This window comes from Rhincodon typus, chromosome 1, assembly GCF_021869965.1.
Source record: "Rhincodon typus isolate 14 chromosome 1, sRhiTyp1.1, whole genome shotgun sequence".
Lineage (NCBI taxonomy): Eukaryota > Metazoa > Chordata > Chondrichthyes > Orectolobiformes > Rhincodontidae > Rhincodon > Rhincodon typus.
In genome coordinates this window covers 66,717,983-66,738,262 of record NC_063332.1, presented here as the reverse complement: position 1 = coordinate 66,738,262, position 20,280 = coordinate 66,717,983, and the positions used below count along the sequence as shown (strand labels likewise).

The 20,280-nt window shown below is 42.9% G+C and overlaps 1 protein-coding gene across 2 annotated transcripts in view; it reads right to left on the bottom strand.

The window, feature by feature from the left end:
• Positions 1–20,280, bottom strand: part of cwc27 (CWC27 spliceosome associated cyclophilin) — a 233,026-nt gene that overhangs the window by 47,436 nt on the left and 165,310 nt on the right. For both annotated transcript variants that reach the window (XM_048597217.1, XM_048597212.1), the window contains exons 12-13: positions 9,681–9,790; positions 445–548 (exon numbers count right to left, since the gene is read on the bottom strand). In XM_048597217.1, the coding sequence (XP_048453174.1) occupies positions 445–548; positions 9,681–9,790 (214 nt within the window). The remainder of the gene's footprint in view (positions 1–444; positions 549–9,680; positions 9,791–20,280) is intronic.

Genomic DNA, 20,280 nt, shown 5'->3' with positions numbered 1-20,280 from the left:
TTTGTAGAAATGAGGCTGTACCATGTCAGTGTGAAAGACAGTAATGAATTTACTTGGGGCAAGCACTTAATTAACTCTCCTTCCTCAACTGTTTGTATAGTCTTCATATTTATCAAAGAGGTTGGGAAAATTTTTACATACACCAGCACCTGGAAAATCCAGAGTGTTGGGCAAAATGTCTGTTAACGCTAGGTTCAGTATTATTCTCCATTGACTGCATAGAACGGACCCAAAACATCTAACAGGTTGACATTAATGAATTTCTGGGAGACTGATTATAAGAGAAACAACAAAAGATATAATTTTCAAAAATATTGTGCCAACACTTTGTAATTTAATTTTATTTAAAGATGGATCATTAATACTTATCTTGAACTTAAAGTTTAAATCAGAGGCTAATTCAGAGGTAAAAAATACATGGTACTTTATTATAATAGCACTCACCAGCCTTGATCATCTTCTCCTTCTGGTTGAACTGGTTCTACCTCTGGAGTTTCTGAGATGGCCTTTGTCAGCTTTAATTTGAATCGATCAAGTAATGCCAAAGTCTGTCAACAGAATCCATTCATAAACAGTTAACAGGAAACTGAGAGATAGTAGGAACTGCCGATGCTGGAGAATCTGAGATAACAAGGCGTAGAGCTGGATGAACACAGCAGGCCAAGCAGCATCAGAGCAGCAGGAAAGCTGACGTTTCGGGTCTGGACCCTTCTGAAGAAGGGTCAGCTTTCCTGCTCCTCTGATGCTGTTTGGCCTGCTGTGTTCATCCAGCTCTATGCCTTGTTAACAAGAAACTGAGACTGTCTTCAAAACTGAAATCTGAGATATAAATTTACTTTGATATTTGGCCTTTCTGTACAAAATACGTAATTCACGAAAGTGATCTGTTTACATTCAATGTCAACCTAACATTGTTCAACATCTGTGGTTTCTTTGTCTTCTGACAAAATGATAAATATTGAAATGATTCTCCTCAAATGGAATACTTATTTCCCATCCTTCAGACACTTTGTTAGCCCATAGAGTCTTGTACAAAAGCATAAAATTCCCTGAAACTCTTAATATTAGCGATGAGTGTGATTTAATAAAAGGGATCTATTTGCTCATTACCTTTTTTGTTAACATCTTTATTTATTACTGAGTATGTACTGGCAAAGCACTGCCTGGATGTTAATATTATTTGTTATATAGACATACGGATGTCGGTCCTGAGTTTTTGCTACAGACACTGTTGGAAGATATTTCAAAACAGATGCTTGTAAGGAAAGTTGGCAAGGGGGTAGTGGTACTGTCACTGAGCATGAATAATCCAGAGACCCAGACTAATGCTCACCATGGCAGATGGTGAAATTTGAATTCAATTAATATATCTAAAATTAAAATCTAGTCCGTGGCAACCATGAAACTGTTGTCTATTCTTGTGAAATCCATATGGTTCAGTGGCCTTTGGGGAAAGAAAATCTGATGCCACCCGAAGGTTGCAGGAACAGCACCTCATATTCCGCTTGGGAACCCTGCAGCCCAATGGTATCAATGTGGACTTCACAAGCTTCAAAATCTCCCCTCCCGCTACCGCATCCCAAAACCAGCCCAGCTTGTCCCTGTCTCCCTAACCTGTCCTTCCACCCACCTATCCCCTCCTCCCACCTCAAGCCCCACCCCCATCTCCTACCTACTAACCTCATCCCGCCCCCTTGACCTATCTGTCCTCCCTGGACTGACCTATCCCCTCCCTAACTCCCCAACTACTGGCTCCATCCCCGCCTCTTTGACCTGTCTGTCTCCTCTCCACCTATCTTCTCCTCTATCCATCTTCTATCCGCCTCCCCCTCTCTCCCTATTTATTTCAGAACCTCCTTCCCCTCCCCCATTTCTGAAGAAGGGTCTAGGCCCGAAACGTCAGCTTTCCTGCTCCTCTGATACTGCTTGGCCTGCTGTGTTCATCCAGCTCTACACCTTGTTATCTCAGATTCTCCAGCATCTGCAGTTCCTACTATCTCTTGATTCACACTTGGTCTGGCCTATAAGTTACCCCAGATCCACAGCAACGTGCTTGGCACTTAAATTGTCTCTGAAATAGCCCAGCATTTGGGGTTATGAATTGAAGTACTGCTGCCACAGAGTTCTGTGCTCCCTGTTGTCATAGGTTTCCTCCCCATAGCTCTCCATTCTCAGTTTAGAAAGATTATGAAAATTTTCAAGCCTCAAAATGCGGTTACCATGGGAAAATGTTTTCAAAGCACTGCTAAGATTCATGGCCTGGCATAGCCCTCAATCTAACCAAGCCAGAGTCAATGAAAGTGTAGTAGGGCATGCCAGGTGCAACACCAGGAATTCCTTAAAAATTGAGGCGTCAACCTGGTGAAGCTACAACACAGGACTAATTGCATGCCAAGCAGCATGCCTTAGACAGAGCTAAGGGAACCCATATTCAATGGATTAAATCTAAGATCCGCAGTCCTGCCACCTCCAGTTGTGAATGGTGATGGACAATAAACAACTCATTGAATAAAATGATGCCAAAATCACACCCATCTTCAATGACAGGAAAACACACAACATCAATGCAAAAGATAAGGCTGACGCATTTACAAGAATCTTCAGCCAGAAATGCTAAGTAAATGATCAATACTGGCCTCCTCCTGAGGTGCCTAGCATCACAGATGTCACTCATAACCAATTCTATTTAATCCATGTGATTAAGAAACAGTTTTTCTCTCCCTCACCATTTTCATGAATAGTAGTATCATTTTTGTTGACTTCCAATCTGCTGGGACTGCTCCAGAATCTGGGGAATTTTGGAAAATCATAGCCAGATCATCCACTACCATTACACCTATCTATTTTAGAACCCAGTGATATAGCCAAATCCTAGGAATTTGAAAAATTTTAGTTCCTTATGTTTATATTTTTCATCTTCCTGTGGAGGATGAGGGTAGAATCTGGAACAACGGAGGAATAATTTTTTTTTTAAATTAAGTGATTTCCCATTTAATATAGAAACAATGAGGAATTTCTTCTCCTAGATTGTTTTCTACCCCAGAGAACAATGGAGGTTGAGTCATTGAATACATTGAAGACACTGATAGACAAAGTCTAAAACTATAAAGAAGTCAAGGGTGACGGGGATCAGGCTGGAAAGTAGAGTTGATGCTAAAGTCAAATCAGCTATTATTTTATTGAATGGTAAAATGGGCTTGAAGGGTAGAATGGCTGCCTCTTGCTTCTGGTGCTTGGAATTCAATAAATGTGAAACTAAAACAAAACCGAATATGACCATAAAAACTACTTGATTGCTACATAGCAACATAGAATCATGAGGTGCAGTAAAAACAGGTAATACTGAAAATGCTCAATATATCTGGTAGCATCCATGGTAAGAAAAACAGAGTTAAGATTTCAGGTAGCTGGCCTTTCATTAGAATCCATGGAATTTTTCAAAGTCAATAAAGTCTTTGGAATAGATGTGATTGCTTCGTGGGGAGGAAAGGAAACTTTCATGTTTTTTTGTCCCATTTTGGCCTTGGGACATTTTTTTCTTTTGTTTTGCTTCTCTGGGGATGTTATGTCGCTAACACCTTCGTGTCCAGCCTGCAGCAAGGCTTTTCTTTCAAGACTGGTTTCAATTCAGGCAGTGGCTGCCACACCCAGTGGGACTACAGGCACTGGGCTGCTGATGGCCATCTGGTTGGTTGGCAGCTTTCAGAGGTGGCATTTGTTCTCTGCTGGGGGTGGGCGTCCAAAGCTACAACCTGAGCCATGTAACAGCTTGATGGCTGTAAACCTAGCTCAGGGCATTCCAGGCTCAGTTCCAATTTTTAAGTTATTGCTGTAGTTGCAGCAGCAATGTTAAAAAATATCAGGAATTGTATTCTAATCAACGTGACTTCCAAACTGGTAACCCTCCAAATCTATGTTCACTAGTACCTAGAAGGACAAAAGCAGTAGATACTTGGAATTACCATCACCTGCAAGTTCCCATCCAAGCCACAAATGGAAATATATCGCTATTCCTTCACTGTCGATGGCCCAGAATCTTGGAACTCCCTCCTTAATTGCATTCTGAGTCCATCTACACCAAATGAAGGTTGATCAGCACTATCTTCTTAACGGCAACCGGTGATGGGCTATAAATGCTGGCCCAACTAGTAACCCATCCCGAAAATGAATTTTAAAAGAAGTTTTGCAATAAGAGTAAAGGGGAGGAAAGGTGCAGGCTAGATGCTAGACTGTTGTGAAAGAAAGCTTTTGAGAGTAGTGTTTGTAGTTTTTTCTCCCTATGACTGATTAATGGTACCACCCCGTTTTCCTGATCGGATGGGGAGCTGGAGGGAGAACAAAGTCCCTTGTACCCCTTTTGCCTTGCTATTGATTCTGAGTACCAATGGTTAGACTGATAGAGTGCAGGTGCAAATACATTTCTAGCAGACACAATGTGTGCTGTGCCTGGGTTTCCATTGTGATCAACAATCTCTCCATGGAGACAGCCAGACAGAAGTATATCAGAGACAAGTACAGAACTGATAATGTTGGCAGACTCCTCTCTCCTTCAATCCAGTTTACTGAGTGCCTGTATCAAATTTGCCTGTTGATCCTGTGCCTGTTTTGTATTTTGACTAAGTCATTAATGGCTGAAACCATGGAATCATCATCTGCCTGGGACTGAGCAGGAGCTGGTCTCTGGCAAACCTCTGAGTATTAAAGACCTAGGGCCTTTCTTTCTTGAGCAGCTGTGGAGATATGTCAGTGACATACTCACCGGGTTATGCTCCTGAGTCTAATCTAGTTAGAGAACCCACCAAGATGAAAATCTCTGAGTGGTGGAGAGTATAAGAGAAAACCTTGCTGGTGTATCCTCTGAGGGTTCAGTAGTTTCATCCTCAAATAAAGGTGGAAGTGAGGGCCTCTGATGCTATCCTTTTTGGGGCACAGGTTTGCTGGGTGCAGCTCATGCTGCATAAAAGAATTGAGGGAATCACTTGCATAGGAGTGATAAATGCTCATGCAGTTTAAGAATGAGTCAGCACTGGTGGTAATAGAGGAACCATACAGCACAGCATAATGAAGCTTGCTGATTTATTGTCCATAGATGTCTCACAAGTGGTCACATTCTACTTTGGCCAAATCTTAACTTTTTTCCTCATGTGGCATGAGGAGCTTTATGTCCACCGCCTGCTCCACCAATATAGGCCCTCTTGACCTGCACTGAGCCATTAATTTCTGTAATGGTACAAAGGAAGGGACTGAATATAGTCACATCTGACGGTCTTGATTCAAGTTTTTAAAGGGTGACCAGGTGTGTAGACGAGGGCATTGTATTTGACATAGTCTACTTGGACTTCAGCAAGGCTTTTGATAAGATTCCACATGGGAGACTGATAGTGAAGGTAAAAGCCCATGGGATCCAAGGAAATTTGGCTAACTGGATCCAGAATCAGCTGACTGGCGGGAATCAGGTGATAATTCAGGGTATTTTGTGACTAGAGGACTGTGTCTAGTGGGGTTCCGCAGGGATCAGTGTTCGGGCCCTTGCTATTTGTGGTATATATAAATGATTTAGTCTTGAATGTATGAAGATTGATCAGCAAGTTCATGGACGGGTAAGGTGGTAAATAATGAGAAAGGTAGCCTTCAATTACTGAAGGATACGGATGGGCTGCTCTGTGACAAATGGAGTTCAATCCAGGTAAGCGTGAGGTAACGCATTTGGGCAGGACAAACAATGAATAAATGATAAATGATAGGACTCTGGGAAGCACCAAGGTTCAGAAGAACATTGTACATGTCCACTGGATTCTTAAAATCGTAGACAGGTAGATACAATCATGAGAACATATACAAGTTACTTGCCTTTATTAGCCAAAATATAAAGTTTAAGAACAAGGAAGCTACGCTCAATAGGCCATTGCTGGAGTACTGTGTGCAGTTCTGGAATCTATATTATAGGAGACATGCAATTGCACTAGAGAGGGTGCTGAGGAAATTTACTTGGATGTTGCCTGGGCTGAAGGAGACTGATTTGAGTGAGATGTATAAAATTATGAGGGGCATAGATAAGGTAGACAAGAAGGAACATTTCACCTTGGTAGAGGGATCACTGATTAGAGCGCATAGATTTAAGCTACCGGGCAGGACGTTTAGAAAGATGTGAAGAAGGTTTTCACCCAGAGGGTGGTGTGAAATTGGAATGCACTGTGTATAAGGATAGTAGAGGCAGAAACCCTAGTAACGTTTCAGAAGTATTTAAATTTGCACTTGCAATGCCAAGGTATAAAAGGCAATGGGCCAAGTGCCGGAACATGAGATTTTGACTGGTGCAGATTTGATAGGCTGAAGGGCCTATTTCTGTGCTGTAAGCCTCTATGACTCTATGAATATGATGGAAATGGATGGAAGAAGAGTTATTGATGTCGCACAAGCAGGAGAGGTGGCACCAGTGAGTGAGTAGGAAGCACAGGAAACAGGAAGTGTCAGTGGTTGGGGAGAATGAGGTGGGTGAGAGTTGTTGTGTGGACATGCTGCATACAACATGAGTCTTGGTAAGATGAACAAGAACAAAGAAAATTACAGTACAGGAACAGGCCCTTCAGCCCTCCAAGCCTGCACTGACATGCTGCCTGTCACAACTAAAACCCCTTACCCTTCCGGTGACCGTATCCCTCTATTCCCATCCTATTCATGTATTTGTCAGGACGCCCTTTAGAAGTCACTACAGTATCTGCTTCCACTACCTCCCCTGGCGGCGAGTTCCAGGCACCCACCACCCTCCGTGTAAAAAAAAAAACTTGCCTCGTACATCACCTTTAAACCTTGCCCCTCGCACCTTAAACCCATGGCCCCTGATAACTGACCCTTACACCCTGGGAAAAAGCTTCTGACTATCCAGTCTGTCCATGCCCTTCATGATCTTGTAGACCTCTATCAGGTTGCCACTCAACCTCCATTGTTCCAGTGAGAACAACCTAAGTTTCTTCAACCTCTCCTCATAGTTAATGCCCTCCATACCAGGCAACTTCCTGATAAATCTTTTCTGTACCCTCTCCAAAGCCACTACATCCTTCTGGTAGTGTGGTGACCAGAAATAAACACAACATTCCAAATACAGCCTAACTAAGGTTCTATAAAGCTGCAACATTACCTGCCAATTTTTAAACTCAATGCCCCGGCCTTGTTGACTACCTTTTCCAACTGTGTTGCCACTTTCAGTGACCTGTGTACCTGTACACCCAGATCCCTCTGCCTATCAGTACTCTTAAGGGTTCTGCCATTTACTGTATATTTTCCATCTGAATTAGACCTTCCAAAATGCATTACCTCACATTTTTCCGGATTAAACTCCATCTGCCATCTTTCTGCCCAAGTCACCAACCGATCTATATCCTGCTGTATCCTTTGACCGTCCTCATCGCTATCCGCAATTCCACCAATCTTTGTGTCATCGGCAAACTTACCAATCAGACCAGTACATTCTCCTCCAAATCATTTATATATTACAAACAGCAAAGGTCTCAACACTGGTCCCTGAGGAACGCCCCTAGTCACAGCCGTCCATTCAGAAATGCACCCTTCCACTGCTACCCTCTGTCTTCCCTATGAGCAAGCCAGTTTTTAGCCATCTTGCAAGCTCACCTCTGACCTCGTGCGACTTTACCTTCTGTATCAGCCTGCCATGAGGGACCTTGTCAAAGACCTTACTGAAGTCCATGTAGACAACATCCACTGCCCTACCCTCATCGATAATCTTTGTCACTTACTCAAAAAAACTCAACCAAGTTAGTGAGACACGACCTCCCCTTCACAAAACCATGTTGCCTCTCGCCCACTGATTTCCAGGTGGGAATAAATCCTGTCTTGAAGAATCTTCTCCAATAATTTCCCTACCACTGATGAAAGGCTCACCGGCCTGTGATTCGCTGGATTATCCTTGCCACCCTTCTTAAAGGAACAACACTGGCTATTCTCCAATCCTCTGGGACCTCCCCTATAGCCAGTGAGGATACAAAGATTTCCCTCAAGGCCCCAGCAATTTCCTCCCTTGCCTCTCCCGTTATTCTGGGATATATCCCATCAGGCCCTGGGCACTTGTCTACTTTAATGTTTTTCAAGACTCCCAATACCGCCTTCCTTTTGATCTCAACATGACCCAAACTATCTACACACCCTTCCCCAGGCTCATCATCCACAAGTCCTTCTATATGGTGGATACTGACGCAATGAGCGTGTAGTGGCAGAGTTACAGTGAGTGCTGGCCTTGTGAATGCAAAGCAGCAGAAAGTAGATGGTAGCACTTAACTGTATGGCATACAGAAGAGCATTAATCTTCCTCTACTACTGTGCATTGTGTTTTACCCAGGACAATGCACAAACATGGTTTATTCTGGTCCAGTTTGGCTGAGTCTGGTGGTTTGCCCTCCTTTGCCAACTAGCAGGATGCAGCAGTACTCTCCTCTCCAACACACCACTCACCAGTTCTTCCAGGTCCCTATAGGTAAACTGCAGCTAACTTGCCTTTCTCAGCATTTCCTTGGGAAAAGCAATGGAGGGCCACAGGTTGAGGAGCAGTTCTTAGCTTGCAGTGTCTGAAGCACTGGGGAAATTGGCTTTAAATACAGTGCCAACACTATAAATGTAACAAAGTTTTGGCAGCAGAGAGCACTTCTGCCTCTCTTGTTGAAAGATTCCAGAGATGGATATGGTAGAGGCCAACTGCATAATTAATGAGGTGAACAGTGAAAGATTGAGAGAGAAAAGTCTCCATGCGCCATGGAGGACTGGGTACCATGAATTTTACTCAAAAAAAATACATTTTGCCTAAAACTGGTAAAATTCAGCCCAGAGTGTCATATGCCAGTGTGTTGCATGACTTAACATTTCTGTGAATTTTTGCAAATATGTGCTTGGATTTTAATTAACATTGGGTGAGAAGAGGAGTGGGTGTGCTTTGCAAACAGTGTCCCCAAATAGCATGAGTATTTTGAAACCTCTGGATAGTGTTGGAATTTTCGAAGAAAGAGTGTGGAGCAGTAGGACCCACTTGCCTCCAGTGAATGGCCTGCTAAGCTTGAGGAGCTAGTTAATGGGCTGTGGAGAACCAGAGGAAAATTTCAATTCATAAATTGCCAAATAAACAGTCTGGCACATTTTAGTACACAGATGATAGGTTTGATGTTAGCCACAATAAAGTGCTATCTTTTAATGAAGAAAATGTTTTCGCAACAGTATTATACTCAATCGGATACCATGCCGCTTAGTTGGCCATTTAGCCACTGTTGTGGACAGTAAGGATCTTGGTCCTCAAACGTATTACTTAATTGCGTCTGCATAGCAGCAATAGGACCCATCATAGGTGTCAATGGCAGGTGACAGCAGTGTTCAGCAGCCAACTCCTGCCCTTTCGTAGCACATGCTGCCGTGAATTGGAGGGTGAGCTCAACTTCGAACTAATCGTGAGTTCTACATTTGAAAATTGGGTCACTCTTAGCATGGGGTCAGGATCTGGAAATTATCTGTACATCATGTTCTTAACTCCGAATTGTGGTGCTCATTCATTATGTTTATACATATATAGACTGAGGTTTAATTTAATACATATTTGGAAAGCTCATGAATTCTAAACATGACTACTGCTGGTTCTTTGACAGCATTAGGCTGAAAATATGATCAAGGTTAAGATTCATTACCTGTTCCTCACGTGTGGACCCGTTCTTTGGTTTCTGTCTTCGTAATTCTTCATATTTTTTCCTTTCGCTTAAATATTCTGCTACTGCACTATTTGGAGCTTGCTCGGTTTCTGTTGGCAAATAGACAGAAATTACATCTTTGCGCTTTTTTTCCCAACTTGTATCTTAGAGGCAAAGTACATTCAGTACAATTGTTCCTATCTTCTATATAAGAAAAAGGGAGAGGGATAAACTGGCAATTATAGGTCAGCCAACATAATATACATCATGAAAAACTTTTAGAGAGTCAGTTTGTGTAATTTGACACTTGGAAATAATGAATTGTGTTACATGTAATGTCGATAGTGGCTCAGTTGGTAGCACCTTCACCTGAATCAGATGGTCTTAAGCACATAAATCAAAGCTGATATGCAGTATTCTGGGAAGTGATGTCTCTTGGATGGTATGTTAAACTAAGGCCTATATGCACTCTTGGCAGGTAAAAGACTCCGGCACATAGGAAATGCTATAGTCACAAAAAGTGGCATGTAAATTTGTCTTTGTTTTAGTTCTTGCCAATGCCTTAAAAAGCTAATCAGAAGGGGATGGCAAGTTGCTTATTTGCTGTTCTCATAGTATACATAGTAAACAAGTTAGTTCGGTATGGAGTGCCATGATTTTAACCCAGCAACTATAAAGGAATTACATTATACTTCTCAAGTCAGAAGGGTGTGTGCCTTGGAGGGGAGCTTTCAGCTGTTGGAATTCCACATGTTTTGTAACACTGTTTTTTCTAGGCAGTTAAGGTAATGAGGTCATTGAGAATAAAAGAAGAATATTCCATCATACTCCAGAACCTGTCCCTCATAGACAGTTTTGGGTGTCAGATGCTAAGTTTCTCACCACAAACTACTCAGACTCCGACCTGCACTTGCAACCACAGTATGTGTGTGGCCAGTCTAGTTACACTTCTGATCAATGGTGATCCCCAAATGGGGGAATTAAATGATGATTTTGCTGAATCTCAAGAGGTGATTAAACCTTCACTTGTTGGAAGTGATCACTGTGTGAGTGCTTGTCGGGCACAAATGTTACTTGTCATTTATCAGTCCAAATCTGAATGCTATCCAGGGGCTTTCTGTAAGTACTTACCCACTGAAGAGTTGTGAACTGAATACCGCATCAGCAAATATCTGCATTTCTGACCTTACCACAGACGGAGTCCGACTGAAAAAGTTGATTGTGTCTGTGACACTATCCTGACAAGCTCATACAAAATACCTTTAATCTGAGAGGATTGTCTCTAACAATCAGAAGCATCTTTCTTCGTGGAAAGCTGACACCAGGCATGGTTCGTTTTCACTTTCATTTATGATACATTTAGATTTCCTAAGATTCTTTCATGCCACATTCAGCATAATGGGGCTTTGCTGATAAAGAGCACTTATACTTGCCTCGCCTCTGGAATTCATGGGCCAAATCTGAAATAAGATCTGGGAACAAGGAGGCTAGCAGGAACTCAAATTGGGCACAGATTTACAGGCTACTGGTGAATAACTGCCACCTGATAATACTGTTGACAACATTTTCAATACTTTGCTAATGAATGGAAAGAATGATGTGATGGCAACTGGCTGGGTTGGTTTCTTCTGCTTTTGAGGATATCACTGAGCTGGGCAATTTTCCCCTCTGACACAGATGTACTGGGATAGCTTAGCTTGAAGTTGACTGGTTCTGGACTTTAAATCTTCAGCAGTACAACTGAAATGTCATCATAGCCCTTGGAGCACCCATTGTGCTCAGCTGTTTCTTGATATCAGTGTGACCTGAACGGGTAGAAAGGTGCCATCCATCATGGTGGGAACCTCAGAAAAACACAGAGATAGATCATCCAGGTGGCACTTCTCGTTGTAGATGGCTACAAGTGCTCCAGTGTAGACGTTTGCTAGGCTCAGCCATCTTTAAGAATGTTAGTAGTTTAATTGCTTACTACCATTCCTGAGTAGCAGAAGTGTAGAGCTTTGACCTGTTCCACTGATTGTGGAATCAGTGAGCTCTGTTTATAGCGTGCTGCATCCACTGATTGGCTTCCTTCATATACACCACCAACATGTAAAGTAACAAAGATTTTATTATCTCTTTGATATGATCTGAGATGATGATACACTAATGGAAATGTCACTGGGCTATTAATCCAAGATGCCCAAGCTAATGCGTGAGAGAGACATATCAAAATCGAATCAGGCTGCTTGTAGAATTAAAGTTCAATTAACAAACCTGGAATATAAAGCTAGCCTGTAATGATAACAATGACAACTATCATCTATTGTTGTAAAAAACATCTCAGTTCACTAATGTGTACGTTAGGGAAGGAAATCTCCCATTCTGATCTGACTACATGTGACTCAAGGCTCACAGTAATGTGGCTGACTCATAATTGCCTTCTGAAATGGCCAAAGGAGCCATTCACTTCATGAGGAATTAGCAACATAAAAAAAATGCAAAAGCGTAGAAGATAGGAGCAGGAGTAGGCCATTCAATCTTGAGCCTGCTCTGCCTTTCAATATGATCGCGGCTGATCATGGAGCTCAATACCCTAATTCTTCCCTCCGCTATATCCCTTGATTCCTTTAGCCACAAGAGCTATATCTACCTACTTCTTGAAAACACAATGTTTTGGTCTCAACCACTTTCTCTGGTAGTGAATTCCACAGGCTCATCACTCTCTGGGTGAAGAAATTATTCCTAACTCAGTCCTAAAAGGTTAACCCCTTCTCATTAATGACCCTATGACCCTGGTTCTGGATTTCCTTACCATTGTGAACATTTTACTGCATCTACCCATTCTAGTCCTGTTAGAATTTTATAAGTTTCTATGAGATGCCCCCTCACTCTTCTAAGCTCCTGTGAACACAATCCTAATCGACTCAATCACCCCTCATACATCAGTCCCATCATCCCAGAAATCAATGTGGTAAACATTCACTGCTCTCCCTCTGTGGAACATCCTTCCTCAGATAAGGAGGCCAAAACTACACACGACCCTCTCGCTGTGAAGGCCAATATACAGTGTGCCCTATTTACAGCCCGCTCAACTGTCTGTGTGGGTTTCCTCCGGGTGCTCTGGTTTCCGCCCACAGTCCAAAGATGTGCAGGCTAGGTGGATTGGCCATGATAAATTGCCCATTGTGTCTGAGGATGTGTAGGTTAGATGGGTTATAGGGGGGGTGGGTCTGGGTGGGATGTTCTGAGTGCTGGTGTGGACTTGTTGGGCCGAAGGGCCTGTTTCCACACTGTAGGGATTCTGAACCTGCGTGCTTACTTTGAGCAATTGGTGCATGAGGACACCCAGATCTTGTTGATCATTCCCCTGCCTCAATTTATAGCTATTCAAACAATAATCTGCCTTTCTATTTTTCATACCAAAATAGATAACCTCACAGTTATCGTCATTATAATTCATCTGTCCACTCATTTGCCCACTCAATCAGCCTGTCCAAATCACACTGCAACATCTCTGCATCCTCCTCACTGTTCACCCATCTACCCAGCTTTATGTATCATCTACAAATTTTTAGATGTTGCATTTAGTTCTCTCACCTAAATCATTAACACAAATTGTGTGGGGTCCTAGTACTGGTACCAGACTAATCACTGTCTACCATTCAGAAAAAGACCCACCATTCCTATGTGGGATGGCCACATTGTTTATTCTTTCATGGGATGTGCAAAGAAAAGAATCTGTAACCCTTCCAAAGCTATTCAAGTCAAGTTTCTGACATTTTAGTCTGAAGTACAGGCATATCCAGTTGCAGTGCTTCAGAATTTATTACAATAGATAAAAAAAAAGGATGCATATTCCTTGTGTCTACTACAAAAATTAAGAAGGCATTTGATAATTTGTCACCATTTTGAGGTAGCTACAACTGTTAATTGAGAGCATTTTGTATGGAACTACTCGTCATCCATGTTACACCTCTCTTCATCTGTATACAGTGAAAAAGGATACTCTTACCCCAGAAAGAAAATATCTACTAGAGTAATTAAGTTAGCGTTTTCAATAAAACTGACGATTGCAATGGACAACTTTTCTTAACAACCAAAGTCCATAAGACCATAAGATATAGGAGCTGAATTATGCCATCGGCCTATCCAGTCTGCTCCACTATTCAATGTGGATGATATGTTTCTAAACTCATTCTCCTACCATCTCCCTGTAACCCTTGGTCCCCTTTCCCAATCAAGAACCTATATCTGTCTTAAATACTCTCAATGACCTGGCCTCCACAGCCCTCTGCAGCAACGAGTTCCAGAAATTAGTCACCCTCTAGCTGAAGAAATTCCACGCATCTCCATTCTGACGAGTCATGCCTTCAGCACGAGGCTGTGTCCCTGGGTCCTAGCCTCTCCTATTAATGGAAATATCTTTTCTATGTCCGACTCCCCAGGCCTCTCAGTATTCAGTAAGTCTCAATGAGATCCCCTGCTCATTATTCAGTACAGACACAGAGTCCTCAACCACTCCTCACATGACAAGACCTTCATTCCCAGGATCATTCTTGTAAACCCCTTCTGGACCCCTCCAACATCAGCACATCTTTGTTCAGACATGGGGCCTAAAACTGCTCACGAATTCCACATGTGGCCTAACCAGAGCCTTATACAACCTCAGTAGTACAACTCACTCTGGTATTCTAACCCTCTTGAAGGAATGTTAAAATTGCATTTGCCTTCCCAACTGCAAACTGAACCTGCAAGTAACCCGAATCCTGAACTAGGACTCCGGAGTCCCTGTGTGCTTCAGATTTCTGAACCTTTTCCCTGTTTAGAAAATAGTCTACGCTGCTTTTCTTCCTACCAAAATGCCTAACATCATTCTTTCACACAATGTATTCCAAATACCACTTCTTTACTCACTCTCCTAGCCTGTCCAAATCCTTCTGCACCCTCCCCTCTTTCTCAATACTACCTGTCCTTCCACCTATCTTTGTGTCATCTGAAAACTTAGCAACAATGTCTTCTGTTCCTTTGTCCAGATCATTTATATACAACATGAATAATTATGGTTCCCAACACAGATTCCTGTGCAACTCCACTAGTCACTGACTGCCATCCTGAAAAAGACCCCTTAATCACTCCTGTCTACCTTCTGCCAGTTAGCCTATCCTCTATCCATGCCGATCCTTTATCCATGCCAATGCTCTATACATTGCCCCAACACCATGGGCTCATCTTATTTAGCAGCCTCCTCTGCAGTTTCTTGTCAAAGACCTTATAAGGATCCAAATAGATCTATCCGCTGGCTCTCCTTTATTTAACTTTCTTGTTACCACCTCAAAGATTTCTAACAGATTTCTCAGGCATGACCTCCTTTTGATGAAGCCATGCCAACTCAACAAAGTACTCTGCAATCTCATCCATAATAATGGACTCTAATACCTTACCAACAACCGAGATGAGGCTAAGGGGCCTATAGTTTTCTGTCTTCTGCCTTGCTCTCTTCTTAAACAGGGGTGTTACATTAGCCATTTTTCAGCCCTCTGGGACCCTCCCTGACTCAAATGATTCCTGAAAGATCACCACCAATGCTTCTACAATCTCCTCAGGTATTTCCTTCAGAACAATGGGGTGTAGTCCATCTTTTCTGGGTGATTTATCCACCTCAGACATTTCAGCTTCCCCAGTACCACCTTCTTAGTGATGGCCACCACACTCATCTTTATCCCCCGATTCTCCTGAAATTCGGTATGCTGCTGGTGTCTTCCACTGAAAACTGATGCAAAGTACCTATTCAGTTCCTCTGCTATTTCTTTGCACCCCATTGCTACTTCTCCAGCCTCATTTTCCGGCTGTCTAATATCCACTCTTGCCTTTCATATTAAGGTATATGATAATAATATGAATATGAATATGAAGATTCAAAAACTACAGCATTCCATCTGCCCATAACTCTATACAATGTGCTATTATACCAGATGTTTTTGGCTCTTAACCATTTAAATTTAATATAATGATAAGTTATTGCAAAAGAAAAGCAGTGTGTCTACTAGTCTACATTTTAATGAGTGCAGAATATCTGGGAAAGATAAAATGATCAACAGTTCTTTAACATTAGTTAAGCTGGCAAACAAAAACTTTTGAGCTCATTATCCTAAGATAATGAAGACGGAAGTTTAAACAGCTCACTTCATGGCAATGGAGTGGCTATCTTTAAAATGGAGCATTCAACATTGCTGTCCTATTTCCACTGGAAATCTATTGGCGATCATTTTAACTGCTAACTAAGTCGCTGAGAGATCAGATAGCCAGATCACATTTACGTTATTGTATTTCAACACAAGCCTACATTAGGAAGCACCACTATTTTCTCTCCAAGTGAGTAAGATCACCACTTGTCAGAAAGACACAAAGCAAGGAAAGCTACAGACATACAAATTAATAGCAGGAGTAAGCTATTCAGTTAGATCATAGCTGATTCAACTCTGCATTACCATTTTGTTCCATTAATTACTCATTCCCTTCGTCAAGAATCTAGCCAACCTGCTTTTAAAAGTATTCAATGACCCCATCACCACCATTTTCTGGGGAGAGTTCCAAAGACTCATGACACACAGGGAAAGAAATTCTCCTCATCTCCATCTTAATTGGGAGATCCCTTATTTCTTAACTGTTTTCCCTGGTTCCAGTGTGGCTTATGACTCCATCCTGTTTCTTAAGATTTACCTGCTTGTCACAGAGCCTTCCCTTGATGACAGTTCTTGGATTCAGGCTGCTTGAATTACTTGCCAGCTCATCACTTATCTGTTTTTGCCTGCTTTGAGTAGGCAGCTGTCTAGTGGTTTATGGATGAAGTCTGGGGTTGAAATATATGGCCTCAAAATGAGGCATTTGTATTTATCTAGCCCTCTCGCTCGTTGTTAAAATTGACCCAATGGCAATATTTCAATCAGCATCCTGACATTGGCTGAAATGGAGAACACAACACAATTCTATGGGGGCAACAGCAACATAGAAGGAATCACCCCCAAAACTGGCTAATTACTGGGAAGAGGGCAAACTTGCTGCCCAATTCAGGATGACGGGCAAGCTTTGGAAACTGGAGGAATGAGAGAAGCCCTTCAATATGGAAGCAGCAGTCTGCACTTCAGCTATGAGTGACAGAGGGTGTCCTCATTTTGACATGTCCTCAGCAAACACTTTAAAAGTATAAAATTAAGAAAAAACAGCTGAGCTATCATCTTGGATGTGGAGCCTCTCCTCAGGGCAGTGGCTGGAGCAAGGCAACTTGCTTGGGCCACTGAACGCATTTCCCCCACCTTAATTAGCTACCCACTGCTTGCAGGTATGCCTGCCCTTTGGCAGCCAATCCCATCTGTAGAAAATGACCCAGAGCTGGTAAGCAAACACATCACTGAGTTTTCATTTCCTTCATACGCACACTTCCTGTCCCAAGTTGTTTTTTTTATAAAAAAGGTAAGGATGGCTGTTTCCTTCCTTAAAGGACACTAGTGAACCAGATGGGTTTTACGACAATCGACAATGGATTCATGGTCATCATTAGATGATTAATTCCAGATATTTATTGAATTCAAATTCCACCATCTGCCATGGTGGGATTCAAACCCAGGTCCCCACAACGTTATCTGGGTCTCTGGATTAACAGTCCAGCGATAATACCACTAGGCCAACGCTTCCATAGTCATTGAATCATAAAGCACAGAAACAGACCCTTTGGTCCAACTCGTTCATTCCGACCAGGTTTCCCAAACTAAATTGGTCCCATTTGCCTGCATCTGGGCCCATATCCTTCGAAAACTTTCCTATCCATGTAACTGTCCAAATGTCTTTTAAATGTTGTAACTGTACCTGCATCTACCACTTCCTCTGGCAGTTCATTCCACATATGCACCACCCTCTGTGTGAAAAAGTTGCCCCTTGGGTCCTTTTAAATCTTTTTGTTCTCACCTTAAAACAATGCCCTCTAGTTTTGAATTCCCTTAGCCTGAGGAAAAGACCTGGGTTAATCAACCTATCCATGTTGCTCATGACCTTATGAACCACTATCAGGTCACCTTTCAACCTTCGACATTCCAGGGAAAAAGGACCCCAGCCTATCCAGCCTTTCTTGAGTAGATTTGTAGCTTGGGCTGTGGATGCTGTGGTTGGTTCGCTTGCCGAGCTGGTTCATTGGTTTGCAGATGTTTCATTATCCTGCTGGGTAACATCATCAGTGCAGCCTCCGATGAAGTGTTGTTGTATTTTCCCGCTTGCTATTTAAATTTTGGGGTCCATTGGAGTCGATTACCTCATTTCCATTTTTTTCTTTGCAGTGGTGTCTATATAGGGTCTAATTCTATATGTTTATTGATGGCCTTCTTAGTGTAGAACAAGGCCTCTAGGAATTCCTGTGCTTGTCTCTGTTTGGCTTGTCCTAGGGTCCTGACGTTGTCTCAATCGAACTAGTGGTCCTCACTGTCTATATGCATGGAAAGAATTGGGTATTGGTCGGGTCTTTTTCTTGCTAGTTGGTGTTTATCCAAGGACTGCGACAAACATTACACTGGACAGACAGGAAGAAAACAGGCTACGAGAATACATGAACACCGACTCCCAATTCCTCCGCCTCTGCTGCATCTGCTCCCAAGATGGGGCGTTCCACTCCCTCGTCCGCTCCACACTCCCCACTCCCCACTAACACCACCACCCACAGCACCTTTTCCTGCAACCGCAGGAAGTATTACATCTGCCCCTACACCTCCACGCTTACCTCCATTCAAGGCAAAAAAAAACCCTCGACATCAGACATGGGTTCACCAGCACATCTGTCAACTTGATATACTGCATCTGCTGCACCCGATGTGGCTTCCTCTACATCAGTGAGGCCACGCGGAGTCTTGGAGACCATTTTGTAGAACATCTGCGCTTTGTACGCGACAAGCACCACCACCTTCCGGTCGTGAAACATTTTAACTCCCCCTCCCACTCCCTGGGTGACATGTCCATCCTGGGCCTCCTCCAGTGTCTCAATGATGCCACCCACAAACTGGAGGAGCAGCGCCTCACGGTCCGCTTTGGGAGCCTACAGCCTGATGGCCTGAATGTGGATTTTACCAGTTTCAAAATCTCCCCACCCCTGGCCATCATTCCATGACCAACCCTCCCTCTCATCCCCACCTCCTTGACCTGACACAAGTGTACATCTTCTCTCCCACCTATTCGCCACTCCCACCTCACTGACCAATCCTGAACACTGCCTACATGCACTAACCTACTTTCCCCAACCCCAACCTCCTCTATTTATTTCTGCGCTTCCCTCTCCCTCCCCACTTCTGAAGAAGGGTCCCAATTCAAAACGTCAACCGTCTGTTCCTCTGATGCTGCCTGGCCTGCCGTGTTCCTCCAGCTCCACACTGTGTTATCTCTGGCTCCAGCATCTGCAATTCTTGCTATCTCTGCAAACTAATGAACCAGCTCATCGAGCGAATCAACCACAGTATCCTGCCCTTACTTATAACTCAAACTCTCTAGTACTGGTAACATACTTTTCTGCACCCTTTCCAGTTTAATAATATCCTCTCTATAGCAGGGTGACCAGAACTGTATGCATTACTCCAAAAGTGGCCTCACCAATGTCCTGAACAGCCACAACGTGACATTCCAACTCTTATATTCAATGCTCTGAGCAATGAATGCATGCATGTCAAATGCCTTCTTCACCAACCTGTTGACCTGTGACGCCACTTTCAATGAACTATGTACCTGCACCCTGGGTCTGATAACAGTCCGCAGGGCTCTACCATTAACTGTGTAAATCCTGCCTTTGTTGGTCTAACCAAATTGTAACACCTCACATTTATCTATATTAAACTCCATCAGCCACGTCTCAGAATCTCCCCTAGTGATATCACTAGGGAAGGCAATGGCCTAGTGGTATTATCGCTGGACTGTTAATCCAGAGATCTAGATAACATTCTGGGACCCGGGTTCAAACCCCACCATGGCAGTTGTTGAATTCAATAAAATATCTGGGATTAAGAATCTAATGATGACCATGAATCCATTGTCGAATGTCGGAAAAACCCACCCGGTTCACTAATGTCCTTTAGGGAAGGAAACTGCCATCCTTACCTGGTCTGGCCTACACATGACTCCGGACCCACAGTAATGTGGTTGACTCTGGGCAATTAGGGATGGGCAATAAATGCTGCCTAGCCAGTGACATCCTCATCCTGTTAATGAATCAAAAAAAAAATTGGTCCAGCTAATCAACATCCTGCTGCACTCAGAGGTAACCTTCTTCACTGTTCATTATACCAGCAATTTTGGTGTCATCCACAAATTAACTAGGCTTCCTATATTCTCATCCAAGTCATTTATATAAATGACCAACAGTGGACCCAGCACTGAGTTCTGTGGAACAATGCTGATCACAGCCTCTGGTCTGAATAGAACCCTCTATCACGACCTTCTGTCCCCTACTGTCTAGCCAATTTTATATCCAATTGACTAGCTCTCTCTGGATCCCATGCGATCGAATCTTATTAACAAGTCTACCACGTGGAAATGGCTCTGCTTTCATCCATCTTCTCAGTCACATCCCCAAAAAACTCAATTAAGTTTG